Source organism: Sminthopsis crassicaudata, chromosome 6 (genome assembly GCF_048593235.1).
Source record: "Sminthopsis crassicaudata isolate SCR6 chromosome 6, ASM4859323v1, whole genome shotgun sequence".
NCBI lineage: Eukaryota > Metazoa > Chordata > Mammalia > Dasyuromorphia > Dasyuridae > Sminthopsis > Sminthopsis crassicaudata.
In genome coordinates, this window is record NC_133622.1 from 113,583,186 (window position 1) to 113,610,769 (window position 27,584).

At 35.2% G+C, this 27,584-nt stretch overlaps 1 protein-coding gene across 8 annotated transcripts in view; it reads right to left on the bottom strand.

Moving 5' to 3' along the window:
• ANK2 (ankyrin 2) overlaps positions 1-27,584 on the bottom strand; it is a 325,566-nt gene that overhangs the window by 9,444 nt on the left and 288,538 nt on the right. For all 8 annotated transcript variants that reach the window (XM_074272626.1, XM_074272627.1, XM_074272628.1 and 5 more), the window contains exons 39-44: positions 18,452-24,838; positions 16,651-16,725; positions 15,719-15,850; positions 14,932-15,078; positions 8,596-8,881; positions 2,657-2,933 (exon numbers count right to left, since the gene is read on the bottom strand). In XM_074272626.1, coding sequence (XP_074128727.1) covers positions 2,657-2,933; positions 8,596-8,881; positions 14,932-15,078; positions 15,719-15,850; positions 16,651-16,725; positions 18,452-24,838 — 7,304 coding nt within the window. The remainder of the gene's footprint in view (positions 1-2,656; positions 2,934-8,595; positions 8,882-14,931; positions 15,079-15,718; positions 15,851-16,650; positions 16,726-18,451; positions 24,839-27,584) is intronic.

Here is a 27,584-nt window from a genome sequence, read left to right on the forward strand (position 1 = left end):
TGAATTATATTTTTTAAACAAAAGTAAGCTTGAAATTTATAATGAATGAATATCAATCAAAACAAGACCTGAGAACCATTAGTTCCTCTGTAATTAAGTATTCAGACAGGCTAATATGCTAGTGGAAGAAAGTATAGACCTTGGACCCGGATGACTTGAATCCCCTATAACTTTAGGCAAGCACTGAACTTTCTTCTCCTGTCCTCATCTCTTCACCTTAAAATGAGGGCTGGCTGCTAAAGTCTCTTCTATCTCCAAATCTGTATTTATGTTACCTGTGCTTCTCTAATCCTATATCAGTACATTTCCAGAGATAAGGAGGGGAAATTAGAATACCTTTCCCCTTCCTCTAGCTTCTGTTAAGCTCACTGAGGAGATGGACTGTTTCTCTTTAGCATCTGCATCTCAGCATAATATTATGCTTAATATAATATCTGGCAAAGATAAACACTTAATTAATAAACTGCTTGTTAACTGCTGTAGATAATGATTTAAGTAAGTCACTAAATACCAGAACAGATTTATTTTTGATTAAAGATTCTGTTTCAGGGGCAGCTAGGTGGCGCAGTGGATAGAGCGCCAGCCTTGAATTCAGGAGGACCTGAGTTCAAATCTGGTCTCAGACACTTAACACTTCCTAGCTTTGTGACCCTGGGCAAGTCACTTAACCCCAGCCTCAGAAAAAAAAAAAAAAAAAAAAAAAAAAGAAAAAAGTTCTGTTTCACTTTTCCAACTTTGTATAACAAGTAGTCCTGGACTTGGCTATTAAGAAACGGGGTATTTTGAGATTGAGGTTATTCTAGAATTTCCTGAAAAATAAATAATCCTCAAATAAGGCATTATAAATAATTGTGAGAGAAAATTAAAGGGAAAAAAAGTAATCAACCATTATTTGAAAAAAATTCCCCATTCTTTGGTGTCCACATTTATGAATGAGGATTTCAATTTTCTACTCACTACTGAATCCTCAGAAAATGTAGCTAACTTTATTTTCTCTACTATGCTGGAAATTTAATGTGCCCTGAGGAATAACTGCATTTTTCCACATGACTATTAGTAGCAAATCATTCTCTAGTCTGTGGATCTACAAAGAATGAGGATCTCTATTTTGTGTCATAGACTCTGTCCTCTCAGTCCATTTTGACATAGAGATGAAAAAGTAAGATTTATCATTAAAAAAAAAAGACCAGGGTCTATTTATTCTAGCACTTATACTCTTATTCTTATAGTATGAAGCATACTCTATACTCTTAATGGGCATTCCATGAAATAATTTTTAAACCAGTTTGCACATTAGAACATTAGAATCATGGGATTGGAATTATAAATATGTAGACATATTTTAATAATTGGAAATATATTTCAAGTTAACTTTTGGAGACAAGTAGACTGTGAAATTCAGATGCTATTTGTTTACTCTTGGGAATTCAATATGAAAGATAAATTCTATGAATGGCTGTAGTTTTCTAAACTCAGAGACTCAGACTCCATAAGTGAACTCCTTGAGAATAGTTTCTTTTTGTCAATTCCAAGAGACTTGTGATGGAGAGAGCCATATGCATTCAGAAAAAGGATTGTAGAGACTGAATATGGATGACAATATAGAATTTTCACCTTTCTTCTTGTTTGCTTACTTTTTGTTTTCTTTTTCATTTTTCCCTTTTGATCTGATTTTTCTTATGCAGCATGATAATTGTGGAAATATGGATTGTTTGTTGCCTAAGGGGGGATAGGGTGAAAGGAGGGAGAAAAGATTTGGAACACAAGATTTTGCAAGGATGAAAGTTATTTTGCATGTATTTTGAAAATAAGCTATTGTTAAAAATAAATTTTGAAAATAAACTATCATTAAAAATAAATTGAGGTGGAGGAAAAAGGAAAAAAAGCTAAAAAAAAATAAAGAGAGAGAGAATAGTTTCTTTTTTGTAGAATAATCATCATGAAATTTTTCCATGGAGCAATATTTAATGTCCAAATTAATGCTTAATTGTTAGTAAAATAATAAAGATACTTCAATTACAAAAAAGTGAAGTTATGAAGCAGAATAAATAATGCTCTGGTTAGCTTTCAAAACCTATTGGTCTATAAATGAAATAATTTTTTTTCAAAATAGAGACAAAATTTGGGGCACTGTTTAAGATCTAGAATAGATCTGCTCCTTTTAGGCCATCATTTTAAACCTATACATTTTGTAGATGAAGAAATGCTAACCAGAGAGGCTGTATCACCTAGCAGCAGAGTTAGATAGAGGAACTCTGACTGAGTTCTTGCTATCAGTCAGTGGGCACTGAAGATTATGAGTATTAGTAAAAAGAGTAAATTCACAGAATTCATATCCAGATTAGTGAAGATTTTAAAATGAAGACCAGATGTTTCTGATGTTAAAGAAAGGATGGGTTATTTCAAGTCTGATTTTATCTGTGACTGTCCTGGTATTGAGAGACTCAATAATTCTAAATGCATCAGTTCTAGAAAATTAAAAAGCTATGAACCATTTCCCTTGTTCCTTTGTTTAAACTGATTTAGAAAATCTTTGTGACATAAAATAATGTCACAAAAAAGGGGGAATCTCCAGATGGAAAAAATAGACTTCTTCCATGTTTTTTTAACCCAATTACAATTTTTTGGAAGATAGATAAAAGAGAAATTCTGTTACCTTTTCAAAAGATTCCTCAAGTTTCTGTGCTTGGTCTTCAGCTGACTCTACAATGACAAGACTACTTCTCCTTGGAGAGCTCTCATCCTTATTTAATAGGAACTCCTCAGGTTCTTGCACAATGGGAGATTCTCCTTGATCATCGGGTGCTGGGGTTGGGAGGTAGAGCCTCTCTTCTTCAGAAGTTTCAGTAATTTCTTCAGGTGTTTTAAGGAGGAAACCAGTTACTTGGGCAACTTTTCTTGGCTCTTCCTGTTCAGTTCCTGGACTGGTGACACTGAAACAGAGGGAAAAGAGGTAACCACAAAGAATATCATTAAAAAACAAAACAAAACAAAATATCAAAGCAGTGAGGTGGCACAGTGGATAGAATCTTGGATTTACAGAAAACCTTTAAATCCTAAGCTCAAATCCGTCCACAAATACTATCTGTGTAACCCTATGTAACTCACTTAATCTCTACTTGCCTCAGTTTTCCTATCTACAAAATGAGGGTAATAATAGCATCTGCCTCACATAATTGTTATGAGGCTCAAGTGAACTCTATTTGTGAAGCAGTTTCATCATCTGAAAAATAAGCTAGAGAGGGAAATAACAAGCTACTTCAAGTATATTTGCCCAAAAAAACCCCAAATGGGTCAAAAGATTGGTCTTGACTGAAAAAAAAAAAAACCAACCTGCTATTAACATAATGCCTAACATACAGTAAGCATTAAGTAAATATTAGTGATAGCTATTATTTATCATAATCATTATCATCATCATCATCATCATCATCATCATCATCATCATCATCATCATTTCCAATGCTCACATCCCTTCAGAGTGAGAAGAGCTTTCCATCTTCTCTGACAATATATGGTTATCTCCAGTGTTTTTCCCCCTAAGAACAAAACTTTAAATTATGCCAAAATTTAATTTTCTAAAGGTAACAAAGTATTGGTATTTCTTAAATCTGTTAATCTCCTATATTAGTAAAGTGTTCTTTAGTATAATGATCTTTCCTTAATGACTCTATCATTGTTGTAAACAAACTTCAAAATATACCAAGCAGTGTATCACTGTTTACCCCCTACTAAATGACCACATTCTATTGTGAATTTTATAGTTGAAATATCTGCTACAAATGTACTCATTGCCAGTCGCCTCTTTCTACTGCTTTCAATAAGCTACACTACTGCAATAAATAAGCATCTACACTAAACATTTACTTTATATACTGGAAATATGACAGAACTCAAGGAGCTTAAATTTACTAAGACAAGAGCAAGGCAATATCAGACAGACTATTTAGGGAAGCTTCATAAAAGAAAAAGGGAGCTAAAAACAGATAAGATTCAAATAGGAAAGAGAAAATAGCTATTCAAAGACTGGGTAAATTTTTTAGCATGTCCCAAAGGGTGCTAGTTTTTTAAAAGAAAAATAAGGTCAGATCCCTTACTCACCCTTCATTCTTAGCATTTACTATTATCTGTATTCCTAATTTGGGGATTTAATCACATAGTTCCTTGTTTTGTTGCTCTTCCCAATTCTTGGAGCATAGGGACTAAGTATTATACCTTTATAATATTCCATCCAGCACCCAACATAGTGATGTATATACAGTAGATCTTGAGTCAATCCATCAATAAACATTCATTACGGTATTGCTATATGCCAGATATTAGGGATACAAAAACAAAAATTGAGTTGTCCTTGACCTCATGGAGCTTCCATTCTAACAAGTAAGACAACATTTATATGTTGTATATAAATATATACTAAAAAATATATTTTAGGAAATACAAGGTAATAATGACTTGAATAAATGATGGCTTCACTGTTTCTAATCGTTAATTCTAAAGGTAATTCTATTTCTAATTGTTACATGAATTCAACTTAGAAAGCATAATGAGCTTTTTTGTATGTATGTGACTCATAATATTCTTATGGAATTCCAAAAATTATAATTACTGATAAGATTATAGTAAAAATGGGAGCATTGAATCAAAACTATCCTCACAATCATTTCAACTCTCACATGTTATATCCCTCCAGGGGAAAAAAAATAAAATTAGCTGAATGAAAAAAGCAACAGGAACAATACTATATATAAAATTATAAGAACTGGGTTTGGATTCTAGTTTAACTATGAAATCATAGGTAAACCATACCCTCTCTCTGGACCTAAATTTTGTCATCTGTAAAATGAGGATTTTGGATTAGGTGATTCTAAGCCTTGTTCCAATTCTACCTCCTATAATAAATCTTTGACAAGAAGGACAATGTAGCTGCAATAAGGCAACATAAAAGTTAAAAATGAGAATTTAGAGGACCAGGAATAAAAGTAACAGATATTTCTATGTTGTTGTCATTGTTATTATTACTATTATTAGATTCCTTTGAACATCTAATAATCTTTAATTCCCTATGACTGTTCTAGCACTGACACAGAATAAAGTATTCTAGCACAATCTTTCAAGTGCTGTCCTATTTCATCTTATTCTTAGGGTGTTGTTTTTTTTTTTTAGGATCATTCCATTGATTTTCATATCTATACAATTTAAATTTTAGTATTCTATTTCCATTTGTGAATAATTATAAAAATGCTTCAGAGTGACCATCTGTCATATTCCTTTTCTTCTTTTCATTTCATTCATTAATTTTCATTCATTTCTTTCTTCATTTTTTCTTTTCCTTTATCTCCACATCCAAAGTGGCAAGTGATTATTGCATAGCTAATACTGCAAAGAAAGATCATTCCAGTACTTTTCTTTTGTTCTTTTTTTCAATGTTAGATTTGCTTATTAGAATAAGCAATAATGATGCAGACATGTACTGGTACAAAATATCTGATAACTAACTTCATATAGAAAGGCTATTGTTGTCAATTTAAGGGAGTTTCCTGATCAATTGATCACAGGATAATGAACATTTATCACTTATTCAGCATTGCTAATTAGAACTGTATTAGTTGGTTGAGTGAGTTGGGATCATCCTTTTCTAACCTATGAAAGGGGGGGAGGGTTAGTTGTAAAATTGGTCTTTGGTCTTTATATCTCTTATTGGAGAAAGCTAGAAAGGATCAGAAATGTGATTTGGAACTAGGTAAGGGGATCAGAAAGCAAGAAATTTATGCAGTCATAGTTTATGCACAGTCCCCCAACACACATTTCTAGGAATGTGAATATCCACTTTGGTTAGAGGCACATAAGTGTCATGTGTTTTTACCCAGAGGCTTGAAAGAAGAATTCCTGAATCTGGGCTTCCTGGGAAAGGAGAAGGGATTTCTTGAATACTGCTCAATTCCGACAGAGTTCCAGAATCCAACTTTCTAGGAACAGAAGGGGCATGCTTTGTTCTGCTTTTATTTAGTATAAGGGAAGGAGGTAGGGAGAGGCAGTTGTGATTATTGAACTTAGTGAAAAGGAAAGAGAATGTTTTAGTAATCTATAGATAATAGCCAGCAGGATTTAGATTGTATGATCAATTTAAACATTGTAAATCTCAAGTGAGATAAGTGAAGATTGAGGAAATAGAAGTGATCATAGGGAACAAGGATTATTATAACTCTCCATCATGATCAACAAGTTGGAACATATGACTATAAAAGGTATTGGAAAAAGTGGTGAGGAGAGTGACATTGCCAAGAGAGAGTCATGACTTTGTGTGGGCTAGAAGATGGAAAGAGGATGGGAAAAAGTTTAAGATAAAAGGTTTAGTAATGGTAGAATAGGCAATCTAGAATGTTCAATGGAACTGTGGTAAATCTGGAGCTGAATGTTGGGACAAAATTGCCTGAGGAAGCATTAACTTTTGGTCAGTAAAATACTAGAATCTGCTCTTCTGAGAGGGAAATGGGAGCTAGTAGGTAGTACTAGTCTCTAGGACTCTGGAATTCAACTTCCTAGAAAGATAGTTTTTGGCCTTTTAGAATAATGAATATGTAGGTCTGCAACTAAAAGCAATAAAGAATGAAGTCAAATACAGAAAAGCAAGAGACCAAGACTTTGTCCTCCATGAGTTATTTGGCAGCTCAGATATAATGGCAAGCAATCTGAGATTTGTCTTCTTCACGAGGACTTAGGAGTTCAAGTCCTTAGGGTAGTTCAAATAAGGCTGCAGGTCTGTATGTGTCCATTAAGTGGAAGTTTCTATCTCTGTGGCACCGTTATCTCAGTCAAGCAAGTTCCAAACCTTAAAGTTATTTCTTTATTCTTCCCATCAGAACTGTAATTAGAAATCCTGGCACCTGCGGCAAATTCATTTAAGAGACAAAAAAAGGGGAGAAAAAGAGGTACCAATAGTGGAACTTGCTTATATTTATTGCAGTTGTGTTGGGAGAGGAGATGGCTCATTCTTAGTACCTAAGGCAAAGCTGTTAGCCTCTGAAATCTCAATTTATAGGAAGGAGATGGTGGCAGGTAAGGAAGGGAAAAGTAGGAAGGAGTAGGGGTAGCCTGGCAGTAGTGGAAGGCAGGATTAAGTCTGGTATCACACTGGTGAAAGATTAGTAGAGAAACTCCAGGCGGGTGGGATTGTACAGGGTATCAAATCAATGAGATCATAGATCAATTGAAATACCAACTGTATAAGTTTCTGGGGATCAGAACTGCTATAAAGTGATATGCATATAATATCCTTGGTTTCTTTTTAAGTCTCAACTAAATTCCCACTTTTTTAAATTGGAAGACTTCCTAATTTCTTAATTTTGGTGACTTCTTCCTCTTATTCCCTATTTATCCTTTATATCTTTGCTTTTATGTTTTCTCTTCCATTGGGTTACAAAATCCTTGAGGACAGGAAATATCTTTGCACCTTTCCTATCTCCAGCACTTCACCAGAGGGAATAAGTAAAACATGTTTGTTTAGACTCAAGTTTCTTAATTTAAATTTGGATCCATTTTATACATTGTTCATCAAACAACCAATTCACTGGAAAGTATTTATTAAGTTCAAAAGATCTTGATCTCAAGGACTTGTCCTGGTGATACAAAGAAAAAAATTTCTTCCTTCAAAAAATTTACATGAGAAGAGACAATAGATTGATACATTGGTACATAGTTAGTTGGTTCATGATGGACTTAGTCTTAGAGAACTGAGGGAGTTACCAGGAGCTGAATCAATATTTTTAAGTGCCTCCTATGTGCCAAACAATGCCAACCAACCATTGAACTTTTTGAACTTAATAAATCTTTTACCACCAAAGTCTTTGGTACTGTCAAATGGCTCATCATTAATAACAATATGATTAATAACCGATATGTTAGCAGTGGAAATGACACATAAAAGACATCTCAGTCTTCTTTCCCACTGCAGCCCAAATACTGTGAGAATCTTTCAATTGAATAGCAACTAGAACTTATGTGTTGTCTCTTCCCAACAGAATATGAACTCCTTTAGACCAGAGATTTTCTTACTTGTAATTTTCTATCCTTGATATTTAACATAGCATTTTGCACAGTCAGTGATTGATATGTGCTTTTTAATCCATTCATTTTTGTATTCCAGCACAAACCTCAAGTTATGTAACTCATTCTTTTTCTATAACCAGTTCACCTTTTTTGATTATGCATGTCCTTGACAAATGTCACCCTTTAGGGAAAATATCGATATGCTGTCTCTGTTGTTTCTCCATGCATTTTTAAACTGCCTTTTGTGTTACTTACAGTTTTGATTATTTAGAAATAAGTATTCTAAAGTGTAGATCTAAGCATCCACTCAAATTCCACTAGAGTCCTATGATTGAATCTAAAGATAGCTCTATAAGGGGACAGCTAGGTGGTGTAGTGGATAGAGCATTGGCTCTGTAGTCAAGAAGATCTGAATTCAAATCCAGACTCAGATGTTTGCTAGCTGTGTGATTCTATGCAAGTCATTTAAACCTAATTGCTTCCTCCCAAAATGGTAGCTCTATGAGTTCATTTCTGGTATTTGAGAAACCTTCTTTTGACACTTACAAGTATTCTTGCTGGTGATCAATGGGAGAAACTTCTATCAAATCTTCAAGTTTCTCTGAGAACTCAGTTTGCATTCGTTCTTTGTGAACTTGTTGAGTGAGCTCTTCTACTGTCAACTCTCCCTCAGTTTTAGAGATGGTATCCTGAAAGGAAGAATAGCCAACAGAAATGTCCTCTTCAGAGACAATGGGGGGATGATCAGAAAATGATTCATGCTCTTTAGAAACAGCTTGCTCCCCTTTCTTGTGTGGTGGGGTACACATCTCTTCCTGAAGCACCGAAAACCCTGTGAATAAGAAAAGAAATTGAGTTATTGAACTGAAGGAGATGGCACTTCTACACAGCATGATCAAGTTTTTCTCAAACAGGTTCAATGATTCAATTTACATAAATTAAGTATCTGTATGTAGAATACCATGTTGACTGTTTATAGACCCAAAATCAAGATGCTTCCTGATCTCGCAGAACTGCCAAAGAATAGATTCACAAATAATTATAGTCCAAAATATGTATGCATCATTTTATTCATAAAGTGTTATAAAGTCTAAGCATTGAAAGAGCAGTTTTCCAGTTGGGACTTTAAAGGATTTTGTATAGGGATAAGGAAGTGATTATAGCAGGGCATGAGAAATTGTATAGAGAAGGGAAACTGAAGCATGCACAGGGTATGGTAAGTAATCCACTTTAGCTAGATTGTAGAGTATATGGAGGATTGTAGTATGAGAAGACAGAGATAGAGTAATACCAAGTTGTAAATAACTGCCCCTTAATAGCAGACCAAACTGCAAAATGTTCATGAGAATATCATTTATGTTTAACTAGCATACAACATCAAACAATCAAGAATGTCATTAAATTATGCTTATCATAAATATTATTTGATCACTATAATACATTCTGCTTATGAATCTTCTTTCAGTATGATCATGGCTATCTATAACTTTTTTAAATTTAAGAATGGAAATCCCTCTGTCATTAAATTATGCTTATCATAAATATTATTTGATCACTATAATACATTCTGCTTATGAATCTTCTTTCAGTATGATTATAGCTATCTATAACTTTTTAAAATTTAAGAATGGAAATCCCTCTGTCACCAAGGTTCTAAGGGCACTCAAAATCTAATCCTGCTATCAATAGCATGGGGGCTTTGACTAAATTATGACTAGGCCTGATCCTGCCTCCAACTCTGTCTACCTTATCACTGTCCAGCCTAGGAATACATCATATTAGAACGACACTTAGTATGGATACCTTATCAGTTCTGGCCCTGCTACAGCACAGAACTCCAGAGCCAAATAATAGATCAACTTCAGGCTCCTGGTATCAGGGACTACAAAATTATTTTCTGCTTCTTGACAACTTAAAAGAAAAAAAAAAAAAAAAACTACATTGGTTTCTGCTCTGTCCTATACAGTTTACTAAACTCCATATTATTAATGAAATCAAAGTTTTCTCAAGTCACACCAACATCCACATGTTGCACTACTAGCTCTTGCTAATTATTATGCAAATGCTTGTTATTATTCACAAGGCTATTCACAAGTAATAAAGCTGTGTGCAAGTTCAACCAAAACTCACTGCTGCCATGAATAAACTTAAGTTTATTCATTTTCCTCATAGTTCATTACAAATTATTTTCATTTTTAAAAGACAGCACATTGTAACATCATCAAGGAAAATTATGCTGGACAGCATTAACATGAATAGATACTAATTCTCTTAAATAAACCACTGGAGAGTCTTTCAGCTCTTTTTGAAATTAAGCTTATCAAAATTATTTATCTCAATGAATGTGTGATTCATACATAATATCTACACCTATGTACATCATTAACCCTTCCTTGCCTTTTCATTTTATAAATTCCATGCTTCTGTATAATTTCTCCAGAGTGAATCTTTCAAAAATATATCATGAATTTAATAAATCATCAATAAAAGAAAAGATGGTGTATGAAACCATGAATATTAGTTTTTACAGATCTTCTTGATACTCTGTTCACTATGCCATGTGCAAAATAGTCTTATTATTCAAATTTCCTTTCCTTTACATTGAAGGGTTTTTGGCTTTTGCTCTGTAACTAGTAGAATTTGTTACTTCTCAGTGTAATATTAAATTTAGCCATTATGTGTCTTAGAATTTTTAGCCATACATATTTTTCTGGAGGTGATCTATGGATCCCTTCAATTCACACTTTTTCCATATTCAGATGTTCCAAGCAGTTTTCTTGTATTATTTCTTGTGTTATAGTTTTCAGGGTTTTTACTTAGCCTGTTTTTGGAAGATCCATAATATTTAGGTTGTTTTAGCATCTTGTGTTTGAGATCATTGTGCTTTACTTCTATGGAAAGCATGCTTTCTTTTAATATTACTGTTTTTTGCTTTTCTTATTCCAGATTATCCTTCATTCTATCTATATTTCCAATTAGTTATCCTTTTATTTTTCCTTTTGGTAAAACTTGACATTGCAGATTCAAATCTTTTCTATTCTACCAATTATTTCTGTAGTTAGGCTGTATATCTACTCTCAAAATATTATTCTTTTAACATTCAAAAACAGCTTGCTGTGCTCTATGCTCTTTTCAAAAATTTCAGTCTTCTGCCTCCTGATTTTCTTTGTTTTTGTTTTTTTTTTTCATTTTTGCATTTATTCACAGATATTTGAACTCTTAGTAGATCTGGAAGTCATGTTCCTTATGCTGCTGTTTTATCTGCCTATATAGAAGATCTTAGAATTGTTTCCATTTTCCTCTAGAGATCTTTGGTAATTTCAGTCTTCTCTTCTCCCATATTTTCCCCTATTGCTTGTTCTTTTTTTTCTGGCTCCCTCCCTCTCTCTGAAAGCAGTGTCCCTTAGGGGTGAGATGATGCTTCAGCCTCTTCTCAAGTTGGTCAATTCATAATTAACCAAGACTTGGGTTGGCTATATAATTAACCAACCCAAGACTCTATCCCAGGAGACTTTTGAAGAGACAGAAATGATTGGATGCTGGGCTTTTCCCCTGAGTTTACCGGAATACCATGTATCCCTCTTTCACATGTATCTTTCTCCACTCCCTCTGATCTTCAATTCTCTGGCTATGTAGCATATTGCTATTGCAGCCTGAGTATATTTTTGTTTAGAATTAGTTTATCTACAGCACTGGGAGATGGGGTCAGTGTTTGCTACTGGGAACTATTTAAAAGCCCAGAGATAGGGCCAACTTTTTTGTTTCTCTGTTGGGCACTAGGAAGACAGACATAATTAAGGTATGCAGCTAACTTTTATTATAAGCCTGTAGGTCAGTGTAATCTTACCAGGCATTAGTTTTTACTTTATTTAAAAGGTTCTTGTAATAGTCCATGGAGACAGCTAAAATTCCTTTATCTGGTATACATTTTCTGTTATGGAGAGGAATGAGAGGTCATGAAAATTACAGAAAATGACTAATCCTCCATCTTCTTGGTCACATGACCCTGAGGACACAATTTTATTTTTAAATATAGGCATAGTCCTTTAAAAAAAAGATAGTACCAAAATTGATCTGTTTATTTTACCTTCTGAACTTTTTTCTTCTGTATATCTTTGGTTTTGGTTTTTGTTTTTTTGTTTTTTTGCATCACTGCCACTACCCATTTATCCTATCTCACTTTCACATAAAATAACTCTTCTTTTGTAACACATCATTATAGTCAAGCAAAACAATTGATCACATTGACTATGTCTGAAAATGCATCTCATTTTGTATTCTAATCCATTATTTGTTTGTCAACAGACTTTTGGGAAACAAGTTTCATTCTTAATCTTCTAATCTCATGATTGATTATTGTATGAAGTCTTTCTTTTTCTCTTTTTTTTTTTTTTTTTTTTCTTGCTGAGGCAATTGGGATTAAGTGACTTGTTGACTTGTCCAGGATCACACAGCTAGGAAGTGTTAAGTGTCTGAGATCAGATTTGAACTTAGGGCCTCCTGATTTCAGGGCTGGTGCTCTAACCACTGTGCCACATAGCTGCCCCAAAGTGGGAAGTCTTTCAAAACTATTTTATGTAAATCATTCTCCTGTCTTACACATTTCATTCTGTATCTATTCAGACAAATGTTCCCAAATTTCTCTGAAAAAAAAAAAAAAGAGAGAATCTCCCCAGTGGGTTGGAGGCTTAATATTTCTTGGGTATCATCATAATATTCAGGGTATATCATTCCTTCTCCATGTTATATGATTAACTCATTTTTCTGGTCACACATGCCTTTTACACCATTTTTCATGAATAAGTCACTATAGAACATATGATACAGTTTACTATGCTCTCAATGTATCTATCAATTAATTGCTTTCTGAGTCACCTACAATTTTGATTCTTTGGAGGTAATAGTTTTAAATTCTACCTTTGAGAATGGGATCCCCACTCAATTAAATGGTTCCCTTTATCACCAGGATGAAATATAAAGCGCAGTTTGACATTTAAAAAAAAAATAGTTAAGGCTTTATGTAATACTCTAAGGTTTCTGAAACACTTTACCTGTGTTTCTTCTTTTGATCCTTACAATACAAGCTGATTTCTTCCTAACTTTTTCATCTTATCCCCATTTAGACTACTCATTGTTATTTACAGATGACAATAACCTCGTAACTCCATGCCTTTGCACTGGCTATTGCCCATCCTTTTCACCTCAGCATCTTGCATGTAGATATATTTTCATATCTTTTCCATTAAAATGTAAGCTCCTTGAAGTCAGGGATTCTTAATTTTTTTTTTTTGTATCCCTAGAGATACCTTGTCTGAATAGAACTTTTAATACTGTACTTTTCCTAATAAATCAAATCCTTTGAAATCAACAAACACAACAGGATCACTAAAAATTCATTAAATTTTATAGCCAATTGTAAGATTGTGAAAATTGTTCTGCCATAGAAAATCACCTGTGAAATGAGTATTAACCTGTAGCTATTGTCTAGGTAAGGAAAGGAAATGTCCATTGACTGAGGCCATTTCTGAACTCCTCAAAATAGGATAATAAAACAACAATTCTCATAGGATACTATGTTAAAACTGGCTCAGGAAGTATATCTTATAATGATTTGTAATATGAGATATTCTAATTTGTATACTTAGGTTTAGATAGATATTAACGTATTGTTTGCTGACGCTAGTTATAATAAGCTATATTACCTTAATATTTGTGAAGTGCTTTAAAAAACAAAGTGCAATATATTATTGTTGTTATTATTTATAATTGACTATGATGGCAAAAGAATACTTGGAGTAGAAATTGAATGACTGCATATACTTTCATGGTTGTCTATTGTTATTAATTTAATACTTATTAATGCTAATGTTTATAATCATATCTATATTATATAAATATGATGAATATAATCTATAAACATATATTATTATTATTGATTTTCTCTATTCTTCTAAATTCCTCAAAGTTAGCACCAAAAAAGACAAAATTGATATGTAGCAATATAAACTAGCAGACCAGTTTCCCCACAACCTCCAAAAAATTTTGAAATTAATAAAGATTTGTATCAATATTGAATTTAAATTTTTAAAAAATCCTTTTACTGGATCACTTTGTGTTAGTTAAAATGAATGATATATTCCTTTCTTCACCAAAGAATTTTCCTGTCCTTATTAGCCAAGACTGGAAAATGAGATGGAAGAGTACATGAGCTATTTTTCCATTTCCATCCATATTTCTCAGGATTTTTTTTATACTAGCACAGATGGCATAATATATATTTTTTTTAAAATTAAAAATTAAGTAAGATAATACTGTTTGAAGGTAGCCATCCTGTTGTTAAATCCATCATCATTTCAAGCGGGAGGGATTTATTTGAGAAAGGGTTTCACTGCACAATAAAGAAATCCTGATCAAATTAAAGTTTAGCTAAAAAGGGTGATCATGGCAAAAAAAAAAAAATTTAGTTGTATGTGTGAGTGTGTGTATGTGTGTGTGTGTGTGTGTGTGTGTGTGTGTGTGTGTGTGTGTGTGGTTATGCTTGCCCCAAAGAAAAGAACCAGGAACAATAGTATAAGTTTTAACATGTTAAACTGAGATTGTATATAAAGAAATTTCTACCTAACAATAAGAACCGTATACCTGTCGAATGGATTGCCTCTTGAGGTAGCAAGTTCTTCCTCCATTTCAGAGTGAGGAGCCTAGACTGAAAAGTCAGCTTCTGGGAATGTTTGCAGAGAATTTTCCTCAGCTATAGATTGGATTAAAGGGTCCCTGTCAGCCCTTCTGAATCTGAAATTTTCTAATTGCTTGGTATTTGGAATTAAAATATTTGATTAATTTCAAAAAGGAAAGGAAAAAGGAAAAAAGAAGAAGAAATTTTACCTTCACTATGGTCCAGTGCAATTGTCTGCTCAATTTCTGCATAAGTACGACTAGTTCGCTCTTGGAGAGGTTCCATGATGCAAGTTTCCATTAGATGAACAATATCCATCCTATTGATCTTAGTTAGACACTCAGTGAGGCTTTTATCTGTGGAATTAGAGAAGAATATTTACTATAATTAAGCTTTGGTTGATGATTTAATCCTTCCTTGAATAGCAATTCATTCATTAAGTACTTATTGGATATAGCAGAGCTTACCATATCAAAAACTACTAGATAAAGGAGTAGGGCATAAACCAATATGTGGTAAATGTAATGGGAACATAATTCTAGGAGAATGTAAAAAAAAAAAAAGGAAATATAAATATGGAATGACATTAATCAAGAAAGGCTTCCAAGATGAAAGCTAAGTCTTGAAGGAAGTTATAGGATTCAGATTATTAAAAAAAAAAAAAAAAAGTTTTATATCACTAAAGGATTTAAATGTTGGGATTCAAGAACAATTTTTTATAAACATAAATTAATCATTACAAATCCTATTTAGTGATAAAGAATTTACTTGCTAGTCCTTTTAAAAATTGATGGAAAGTGAAAACCAAAGAGGTACCCTACTATTGCAGAAGTATATCACTCTATTTAATAGTATTACTGAAAGATTATCAGGTTCCATTTTGAAAATCTGATATTATTTTCTCCATAAACATTATATTAAAATAGCTAGAAGTTTATTAAATGTAAATCTGACAGAAGGTACTTTATTTTGTATTTTATTTTGTATACTGTTTACCTGTAGCATGTTTACCATCTCTTTCAAGCCAGTATTTCAGTAATGCATGACTCTGGTCCTGTAGGGAATTAGGGTTTTCAATTCGGATTTGGTGAATTTGTTCTTCTGTGAAATCCAGTTCTCTTGCTAATTCTAAGAAGAAGAATACCAATTTGTTAATATTTTCCCTCCTATTTATCCTAAGGTTTAAGTCACAACAAAGATTTGCAATAGATATCAATTAATATATAACTCTTCTCTGTCTTAATGACTTATATGTAAGCCATTACTATTTTATTTCTGCTCATTAGCAAAGAGCCACTGTTTTTCACTGGGTGTTATTTTCCTCCAAGGCTGATGAATTTCACTCAATTCACTACCAGAGAAAAGAGAGCTATCATGAAGCAATTAACAATGGCATCAGTATATAATCAAGTTGTATATATCATGTTAAAGAAGATCTTCCTCTGTATATCTATAGTCTTATCTTGGTTAATTCATTGTGGAGATGTACTTAATATAAAAAATAAATATAAATAACAAGAAGGATTGAAAGTAAAGAAAAGCCTTTCAATTTCATGATTTCAATTAAGATAGACTACATACTTCTTATAATATCTTTTACAATCTTTGTAATTTGTCTTGTCTGAGTCATATATTGGCTTCCTTTATTTATTTTTTTTTTTTTGTTTTTTGTTTTTTAATTTTTAGGCTGGGGTTAAGTGACTTGCCCAGGGTCACACAGCTAGGAAGTGTTAAGTGTCTGAGACCAGATTTGAACTCGCATCCTCCTGAATTCAAGGCTGGTGCTCTATCCACTGCGCCACCTAGCTGCCCCCTGGCTTCCTTTATTTACACTTCCAGTGCTAGACATGGAGCTTAGCACAAAGTAGGTGCCTAGCATTCAAACTAGGGATTTGTTATTGGAAAAAACTAGATCATTTTGATTTTACCTGTCCAACTAAAGCCAAGATGATCAGCAATATGAGCCAACCTTTCTTCAATATGCTCTTGGTCATTCTGCAGATCTAGAGAAGGTAAAACAAACAAACAAACAAAAAAAACAGCCACAGGTTGTCTATGATACAGTGAGAGAAAATGATAATATTGAGACATCACAAGTAAGAAAACTACTTTCCTAGTATAATGCTACAAGGTTATTGTTATATTGAGAATCATATTTAGTCACCTCTTGACTAAATTCTATGGGAAAAAGACTGTGTACCTAAAAGGAATTTCTGAAAACAGCTGCTTTCATAGCTCTTTTAACCTAACATAATGAGTATTTTTAGTAAACTATTCTTAGTTAAATGATATTAATGTACAACTTTTAAATGACCTAAGAGCATGTGACCTACCTAAAGGGGAACACCTTATTTTTTTTTCTTATAAGGTCCACAATTGATCAACATCAGAACAGAATGGGAGTTGGGAGGACCCAGTCATATCTTATACCAGTGATCTTGAAAATGAACTTTTATCGATCTCCCTTGAGCAATCTTGAGCTTCATTTGATCATCAAATGGCATAATGAATTAAAAAGCACTTTGCAAATCCTAAAGGGATGTGAACTGATATTTCTGCCAAGTTATGCACTTGGAATATGATAGAACCTCAAGGTGATATGAAGTGATTGTTAATTTACCTTTCAAGGGTGGTAGTTGGGCCCCGAAATAGTGCAAGTTGCCACATCATTCCCACAACCTGATATTTGCCAATTCACTGCTCCACTGTTAGAGGCCAATATTTAACAATAAATATAATAAAATTTCCTTTCAAGCACAATTATTGCTCCAATCCCCATCAAGGAGTTCAAATTGTGAATTTGTTTTCTCTTATGAATTTCAAATCATTTTAGGATCTTTTTTTCTGTTTTAATAAATGATCTTATAATATTCCTAGAGAGGCTAATTGTAAGAATAATCAAGTTGTTGGAAGATATTTCCACTAGATATAGCAAACTATTTTTTCCTTTCACATTTTGATTCTATTTTGCTGGGTGATCCCTCCTTGGTCAACTTGAGTCTTGCCAAGTTTGAGTTTTTCTCTCCTTAAAATATATTTTTGTATCCATTTCTATTATATTCCCATTTATCTACTACATATATGAAAAGCATGTGAGGTTTTATTTTTCTTTTACCTTTTCTCTGTTTGCTTAAAGAGTCTAGTAGTGGTAACCAACCTTTCTGTATCAAAAACAGATCCACAAGAACTGGAATTTCATGATATGTGAGATCTTCTTGAACAAATTGCTTCCTAATAATTACAAAATTGCAGGTACAAATAATTTCAGAGTGCATATAGTGAGAATTTTTTTTAAAAAAGTACCTTTAGACTGCCAAATAAAATTGATTTGATTGTTTCTCCATCAGCAACATTGCTTAAATTTATGGCCAAGAATAATACTTCAGAAAAAGCAAAACTCAAAATTTGCGTGGCCTGAAGTAAATAGTAGCTACACTAAAGGCAAACTAAACATTGCCCAGTTGTTCATAAATGTGAACGTTTTTTATAAACATTCTCATTATGCAATCTTGAGATTGTTTTTATGGACAACTAAAGTCTACAGAGAAAGCACAAAACACAAACAGCTTACACAACAAGCACATTAACCACCACAGAAAGCTTAAAGAAAATGAGACACAAATCACCAAAGGAAAAGCAAAAAAAAATGTATGTACACACACACACGCATACAAACACACACAGTTCATGACATGCGTAGCACAGGGAATCCCAGTGGCTGACAAATACCTTCAGCATGGTCATGGCCATTGTCATCAGGAATGCGCTCAATCAGAGTCTCAATGGACTCATCCCAAATAGGCCTGGTATCAAAGATGTCCTCTCGCACTGACTGCTCCGTCTCAATGGGTAGCACATTTTCAATTACAGAAACTTCCAAGGCACTGCTACTTTCATCATCTGACATTAATTCTTGCTCCCTCTCTGACTGGGTAAGCTTATCTACTAACTTGGAAGCTTCATCACTAATCTCCTCAAAGAACTCTATGGAATTTTTATAAAGGTCAAAAAAGTGTTCCTTACTGTCTTTTGTGGGGCTAATGGTCCTGCAGGATGAAGAGGTGTTTCTATTTTTAACTGGCAACCTTGAGGAAAATGTCTTTGGTTGTAGAGTTCCCTCATCTGTTTTTAACTCGAGCTGGGTCTCCCCTGCACTCTCTCTGGTCTCTGATTCTACCTCAACATAATTTCTAGCTTTCACTGGATGCTTGGTCTTTGAGTCCCAAGAGCTAGCATCAGATTCAGATTTACTTCGATTATCATATCCTTTATTTATTGGCTCTGAGGGCTGAGGAGTCACTGTCTGCTGGTCAGATATCTCTGTGTATGTAAACTGCTGCTCAACTCTTTGGAAGGAAGCTTTGATTGGGATTTTAGACTTTGGTTTTGCTTCATCATTCTTACTTTCATCATTTGGGCTGAGTGGAGAATCCTCAGAAAGGGAAACCTCACATTCTATGGATGGTAATTCTGAGGATGAAGCTGGTAAAGTCCGGACAGGAATTCTGGACTTGCTTTCAGCAGAAGGCACATTCTCCGTGGCTCCAGTGGGTATTTCAATTACAGATTTCTGATCCTCAGGGGAAGAATCTGGGGAATCGTCCTCTCGGTCAAAATAGACAGATCTTGTGACAGTAGGAAAATCTAACTGAGCTTCTGTAATAGGCTCAGGGGAGTCAGAACAAGATATCTGAGCTGTGCTGCACACACTGGCCATATCACCAGTTTCCTGAGGGGAGAAAGTCTCAGTGTCTGCAGTGTCTGTGGAAATAACTTCATTTGTGGTTGATTGAAAGGAAGTTGAAATTCCCTCTTTCAATGGAATTCTTGATGTAAGGTTAGCTTTAATGACTCCAGCATCTGTAGAAGCTTTTTCATCTACTTTCTCACTCAAGTCTTCTGTTGACAAATCTGTATCTTCAGAATCTATCACTGACTCTGGTAATCTCTCCAACTGAGAGGGCTCCACTTTTGTCATTCCTTCTTTTATGTCTTTGGATACAGTCTCCTGGCTGGCTTGCCCAATTTGGAAAAAATGAAAACTTTCATCTGCATAGGTACGTTTGGTCATGTCAATGGCACCACTTCTGGTCATCTCAAACAGCTTTCCTTCTTGGAAGAGAAAGGGATTTTGTTCACTTGTAGGTGTCCCCTCTTCTGTTGGTGTTCTAGCAGGTGTGGTATCAGGTGTTGTACCCTGTGATTGCCTATCTACCATCAATCCAAAAATCTTCTGTTCTTCTTCTTTCACTCGAGCCTCAAATGCTTCATCATCTTCCCGTATTTCACTCCAAGAATCGGAATCCACATCAGTTTTGGTGATGATGACCCTACTTCTCTGCTCACTAGCAGATGCAGGTGTTCCTAGGGATGAGGCAGTATCACCTGTTTGCAAAGAATTTTCTTGTTTTGATTCTATTTCCATATATTGATCTTCAAAAAGTGACATTTCCCTTGAAACAGATCCACTAGGAGAACTTTCCATTACTGTATCATCAATAGATGATTTTATGTTAATAGAATGAGCTTCAGTGGAAAGCGAGTCTTCTGTTTCTCTGGTAATTGTTTTGATCTTGCTTTGTTCACTAGAAAAAAAGTATTGGGAAGGAACATTTTCATAAGGGCTTGTGATGTGTGGATCTGAACATTCATCAGTATTAGCGGCATCAGTTACAGGAACACTTATGGACAATTTGTCTGTTTCAATAGCAATGGATAGGTCTTCAGTAAGAATGTTCTTGGGAGAGCTCTCAACACTGTGATCACTTTTTGCAATATCTAATTCTACATCTGAGGATACAATGGAAATGTCTTTATCTGGTTCCGTTTTATCAGTTGTTTCTTCACAGGAACAATCTACTTTGATAGATTTGATTTTGGAAATATCAAGATTTAATTTTTCTTCGGCTATATCTTTTTCCTGAGTATCTTGCTGATGTAATGATTTTTTATGGGCCACTGATTTCTCTTCAGAATCATCACCGGGGGAAGTTTGGATCTCAGGATGGAATGAAATGGCTGGCTCATTAGGACTGCAGGGCTCACATCCATGTCCAGTACAAGTCTCTGATTTGACAGTTTCTGTCTCCTTGCTTGGATCAAACTGCAGATTCTCTGATTCTTCAACAGAAATGGTATGTTTTTCCTCAGGTGAAGGAGATTCAGAATCTTTGTCCATTGGTGGCTTTGTTGGTTCTTGATGGGTCTCTTCCTCCATTTTGAAAGTATATTGTTTAGAAACAATGGGCTGGAATCCTTCTTCAGGACTGGAATTGGAGTCAATGTCCGATGGAAGCGGAGAAGGAGGCTGTACGCGGATGACTGGCTCTAGTAGGAGACCTGAAACAACACCCTTCTTCAGCTGGGTCAACTCAGGCTCACTCTCTGATGATGAAGATGTCTTCCTGCTTTCAGATGTCACAACTGTGATATCTGGAATGTCTCCTTTCCTCTCCTCACTTGCTATAGGTTTTTTTACTTCTGTTGAAACTGTATTGTCACCATTTAGCTCAGAGACCATAGGGGATTCTTCTTGTTTACATTCCTTTTTGCAGTCCCTCTTTTGTTTGGCTTCCTGTTCAAGTTCATCAAACATTTTTATCTTGGTTACCATTTTAAACATTTCCTCTTCAGGGGTGAACCTCTTCTTTTCTCCATTTTCAGAATCATCCTCTTCTTTACATTCAGGGATTACTGCTGGTTTAGGTGCATCAGCATCCGTTGCTTTGGGGGTGATTTCATAACTAATCTCTTCTGAGCTGGGGGTGTCAGGAGAAAGAGGACTCTTCCCAGAACTCTCCATTAAAGAGGTTTGTTCCAAGCTGTCATCCTCAGCACTACCATCAGGATCACGGAGAAGCCTCGAACGCACAGAAGCTAGCTCTGTGAAGACTTCAGCTTTGGTGGAGGATGCAGGAAGTGGAACATGACCTATGAAAATTCCAGTCTTCATCTTTGGCTCAACAGGACTGCTTTCAAGGGAATCACGGCAAGGCGACTCCTTCAAAGGACTTGGCTCTAAGGAATCCGGGGTTTTATGGGAAGAATTGTCTTCTAGGACTGGACTTGCTTCCAAGGAGTCTTTGTGACTGATTGCCAATGATTCATCAGCTACAGGGCTGAGGCCTTCACTATCATGGCTGGGAAGGGAAAGTTCTAATCCCTGGGGGCTTCTAACACTTCCATAATGCTCAGATTCTGTCTCTTTACCTTTTTTTACAGATGTATTCACATTTTCACCTTTCTGTATGGAAGTGTCAGAAACCTCTGAAGCTTTTGTCTGATGTGTGTCTTCAATGGTAGTTGATTCTCTGTCCTCATCAACAGCTTGTGTCAGGGAGGTTAAGCTATCAAGCATCAGCTGACTTTCATTGCTGGCTTCTTTGGCATGTGCTTTTGATGCTTCCTTGGATAGTTTTGTACTACAGCTACTGGTGCTCATGCAACCAACTTCTTGTCTGTGGCATATATCTCTGGAACAGTCCCCATCAACCTCTTTTGAAAGACACTCAGCAGTAGGCTTCATAGTCTCGTTAACTACAGCAAATGGCTTTTCAGAAGCACAGGTAATGTCTTTTATTGTGGAGTAATGTTTTTCTGAATGAGTTTCAGTTGGCCCATCTACCACCGTAGTTTCCTTTGTTTCCCCAATTTGCTCATCTGTTTTCTTTGATGAGAAAGAAAGGCTTTCGGGGCTTGTCTCGGGAGTCTCTGCAAGTCCCTCATGCTTATAGCTTTCCTCTGAGCTAACTTGAGGTGGTGTCCCTTCCATGAGACTTCCACATGGAGAAGCAGCTACTCCTTCATGTTTAAGATTTTCACAGCTATTATCTAAGGCATTGCTCTCTAATGTTAGCTCTGGCAAAAACCCATCCTGCATGTAATCAGATGGAAAAGTGGCACCAAATGGACTTGTCAGCACGTTGTCTAAGTGGACCTGTGCTTTTTCTGAATTTTTATATTGTCGAAACTGTTGATATTTGTCATTGTCTTCTAGCTCTTCCTTTATAACCTCAGAAAAGTCAGTTGAGGTTTTTCTGTCTGGGCTGATTTGGAGATCAAGGTCTCCCAAGTCATCAACTCCCCTTTCCTTTGTAAATGAACTCTCTTTCATGCTTTCTTCTTGAAGCACTGAGTGAGTAGGTTCAGTTATTGTTAGACCCAAAGCATTCTCTTTTCCATTAACTATATCCTCTCTCTTAATTCCTCCAGACACTCGAGCTCCTCTCTTAGAATCAAAAGATGCTGTTGCTTGAAATTTCTGACCTCGTTTGATTGTTTGACTTTCTGATTTCTGGGAGCTTTCTTTCTGTGTTAGTGGCTGCCCCCTTTCTTTTTCTACCCGGATTTTTCCTTTTTCTGGTGGTGATTTTTGTTTTGAAGATTTGTGCTCAAATAATCCAGCTTTATGTTTAGATGGGTCCTGACCTGACTGGAAGGCTTTCATTAATTCTCGAACTGACATTGTCTCTTCAAGTCTTTCTGTTCTTGATGATGGTGATACAGGCAGATGCTTCTCTGCTTTTGAGGAGGGTGATACAGGTGGATGCTTCTCTGCTTTTGAGGAGGGTGATACAGGTGGATGCTTCTCTGCTTTTGAGGAAGGTGATACAGGTGGATGTTTCTCTGCTTTTGAGGAGGGTGATACAGGTGGATGCTTCTCTGCTTTTGAGGAGGGTGATATGGGTGAGTGCTTCTCTGCTTTTGAGGAGAGTGATGCAGGTGAGTGTTTCTCTGTTCTTGAGGAGGGTGATACAGGTGGGTGCTTTTCTGTTTTTGAGGATGATGAAGTGGAAGGATGTCTTTCTGTTTTCCCAGAGGGTGATATGGGCAGGTGTTTCTCTGTTTTCCCAGAAAGTGATGCAGATGAGTGTTTCTCTGTTTTCCCAGAAGGTGACATAGGTGGGCGTCTCTCTGTTTTACTGGATGGTGATATAGATGGGTGTTTCTCTGTTTTCCCAGAGGATGACATAGGTGCAGGCCTTTCACTTCTGGATGAGGATGATATAGGTAATTGTTTCTCTGTTTTTGTTAAGCCTGAAACAGGAGGATGTCTGTCTGTCTTCGTGGAGGGTGAAGTAGGTGAATGTCTTTCTGTTTTAGCTGAGGATGATACAGGCAGATGTGACCTGTGAATTGTCTTTTTAGGGAGCTCCTGAGTCATACCCTCTTTGCCTTTCACTCTGACAGGCAATTTGCTGCTGCGGCCTTTCTGTTCATCCTCTACTCGTTTTTGTAGTGCCTTTACTTTGTCTTTTATTGAGCCAATGGGGGTTTCTTCTATTACTGGAGACACAGCTCTTATACTGTGTCCAGCTTCAAGCGCTAAGCCTGGTTCCTCATCTAATGACTCCTCTGAGCTACATTTTTTAAGGCCAGTTGTTCCTTCACTAGTTTGTAAACTTTCTTCTTTTTGCTTTTGCTTTTCTTTTAATTTCTTCCTCACTGGCTTCTTTATCCCCAAGGTTGGTCTGTGTGGTTCTTGTGTATTTTGTTTCTCATCTTGTCTCTCCTTTTCTGAACTCTTGCTAACAACAGTAGCCTCAGATTTCTTTCCTACTGAATCTTGGCCTGTCTGTGGCCGCTTTTCATGAAGACTGTCAAAGGAATTAAGATCATCAGTGAGATACTTCACAATTCCAGTTGGGTCTTTTTTAACTTCTTCTCTTTTCCCTGTTTCTATTCTAACCTCTACACATGGAGATTCAGTAACTTCTAAGGGAGCCTTTTGCTTAGCCTCTTCAATTTCCTCATCACTGACAATAACCCACTCTTCTTCTACTAATTCTGTCCCTGACTGAGACTTCTGATTTAACCGTTCTTCTCTGGTGCATGTTCCACTTCTCAAAATTTCATTCACTTTCTCTAAGTCCTCCTTAACTCTTTCAACAATTTCAAAGGGCTCCCCTGGCTCTTCATCAGCTGCCTTCACCAACTCCTTCACCTTAATAGAGCCTGTCTTATCTGAGGCATCTGTTGTCAAGATAGCGGTCATCTTGATCAAATCTTGCTTCATCTCAGAAACTTCAGAGAGCAAGTCCGGGCTCGCTAGGACAGGAACTTCATTAACGAGGTGGCTTTTCACGACAGATGTTTCTGTAGATTCTGTTTCATCATCTTTGACGTGAACAAAAAAACATTGAAAGTAAAATGGAAATCAAAAAAGATATTGGAAAATGTAATCAGGACTGAAACAACACAAAGTTTTTGGCTGCAGTGGTAGGAAGATCAACAAAATGAGCTGGGGATGGTGGATCCATAAGGCTTCAGGATACAAGAGCAAAGCAAAGCTAACAGAAAACAAAACTGAAAAGGAAAAATGAGCAGGAAATAACTTGCTTAATTTTCTCATTGTAGCAACCCACACATACAACATCAAAGCTATATAATAGACAAAATCAACAAGACGTTTTAAAAAGCAACAAATCAAAACAATGAAAAAAACACAGTGAAATTACACAAAGGCATCTCAAGATTGTTCAGATGTTACAGATCAATGTTCAAATAAAAAATAAGGGAAAAAAAAAAGGTGGTGGTGAGTGGAAGCATATGAATTGCCAGAAAGTTGATTTCCTCTAAGAGAAAGCCAGTGGTAGCAAACTGTCAGAATTTGTAAATGTGTTTACATATTTAAAAGCCCAAAACAAAGAATTCTTGAGTTGTGTGTGTTCAATTCTGTAAGTGCAACTTATTTACTATATTATGTACATAAATCTGAATCAGCTGCAAACCGGCATTTCATCTAAGGGAAACTCACACCTAACAATGAAACAATGTCATGTTGAGAGGTACCGGCCTTTCCTTGGAGCAACCTCTTTTTTAAAACAAATAATGAACAGATCAAAGGAAGAAAAAGAAGGGGAAAAACAAGAATAATTGTGAATCAACATATATGAGTTGAAAGGTAATGGATGGCAACCCCAAACTCAAAAGAGACATTCACACTAGACACACACACACTGTTTATGTAAGCCAAGTTATTTCCATGCAAAGCAAAGATGTGGCAAAATTGCTGGGAATATAGCCTTATTTAAAAGTACTGGCAGGAGAATGGTTATAAATAAGAAAAGTTGGTTAAGAAAAAAAATACCATGGTGAAGCATATTTATTTCCCTACAAACCAATATGCAAAATATTGGGTGTAGGCAGCTTATGGCAGATAAATGTGAAGTCATACAAACCAATGATGGCTAAGAAATTTTGAAAATTAACCTCCAGTTAAATTGACAGAGGAGTTTCTAAGTGGAAATGTTTTGAAATCATATACTTAGAGCACATTTTGGTAACTTATATTTTGAGTTTATCAAGAGTATATGCATTGTTATTTAAAAAAATACATCGTTGGCAGATATTTTGCTTTATTCAAAACTAAAAACCATAGTATATTAAATCATTTAAGGAAACTTTCTTTTGTTCCAACAACAGAAGACCCATCTCCAATAAGCAAAGGGAAGCAGCTTAATACAGTGGAGAGAGTGCTGCTAGACTTGGAATCAGCAATACTTGAGCTGAAATTACTTTACAGAGACTTAATACATGTATTTGTTGCAAATCAATTCATTCCTATAAGCCTCAGGTTCTTTTTTTTTTAGCAAAATGGGGGGAAATAATACCACCTACTTCATAGGGTTGGGATCAAATGAGATGAAGTAGGACTATTGTAAAGTCCTTTGAAAAATTTAAGGTACAGAACAAATGTGAACTCTCCTCTTTGTTGAGATCACAATTTTTCTGCATTAAGGAAAGGTTCTCTTTTACATATTAATTTTAAAAGAGGACATAGGGAAATGAGATAAAATATCTAACAGAATCAGAGAGAACAGTGTAGTTTATTCCAGCAAAAAGATCTTCTCCTTGGGAAATTCACACTTAAAAAAATTCATTTGTGTTGTCTTTGGAATTAGGAAGACCTAAACAAATCCCCTAATCTCTATATGTTTCAGTTTCCTCATCTGTAAAATGGAGATGATAATATCTACTTCACAGGGGTTAAGATCAGATGAAATAGATATAAAGTACTTTGTGAACATTAAAGTGCTATACAAATGCCAGCTATTGCTATTATTTTAATTGTTCCTCTTTTGAAGAATAAACTCTCAAAAAGTAGTCCTTCAAAGTTAATGTTTCTGATAATTTACTTATTTTTAAAAGTTTGGGTTGTGAGCCCCCCACACACACACACAAGTAAAACAAAACATAAACAAGCACCAAATCATATATACATATATGTATGTATATATATGTGTTCCTTTAAGGAACTGATGAGGTATTTCTCCCTTTTAAAATAATAGTATGAAATGCAATAATTTAAAAAGAAATCAAAATACTTTGGGATGTAATTTTTTTAAAAATAACAATCTGGTGGTACAAAATGTACATTGTTTTTCAAAGGTGCATATTCATTTGAGGTAATAAATATTCAATGTAACTCAAATTAAACAGTTTGGAAAATTTAAATATTTTAAATGTTTTAAGCCTGAAATGAGTTGTCACTCTCTCATGAAGGATTTCATGAAGAGAAATTCTGGCATTAGGAGAAGGATAGCATAGTGCCTGGCACATAATAAGCTCTTGATAAAGATTTGTTTATTTCATTAATCAACAATGACTGACAACCACCAAAGTCTCTTCCAATTATAATAATCTATAACTTTATAGTTTCCACTTAAAAATAAAATTCCCTCTGAAACAGATCTAACTGGGGTGGTGGTGGGGAGGTTGAACAATTATCTAGACACATCTCCATACAAAGGCATCCTTTGTCATTGGTTGATTTGGCCTAGTTGCTTTTTACTTGTTCACTGCTGACTTCTGCAAATGAACATTTCTCCTCCACCATACCAGGAATGATTTCCATACACAG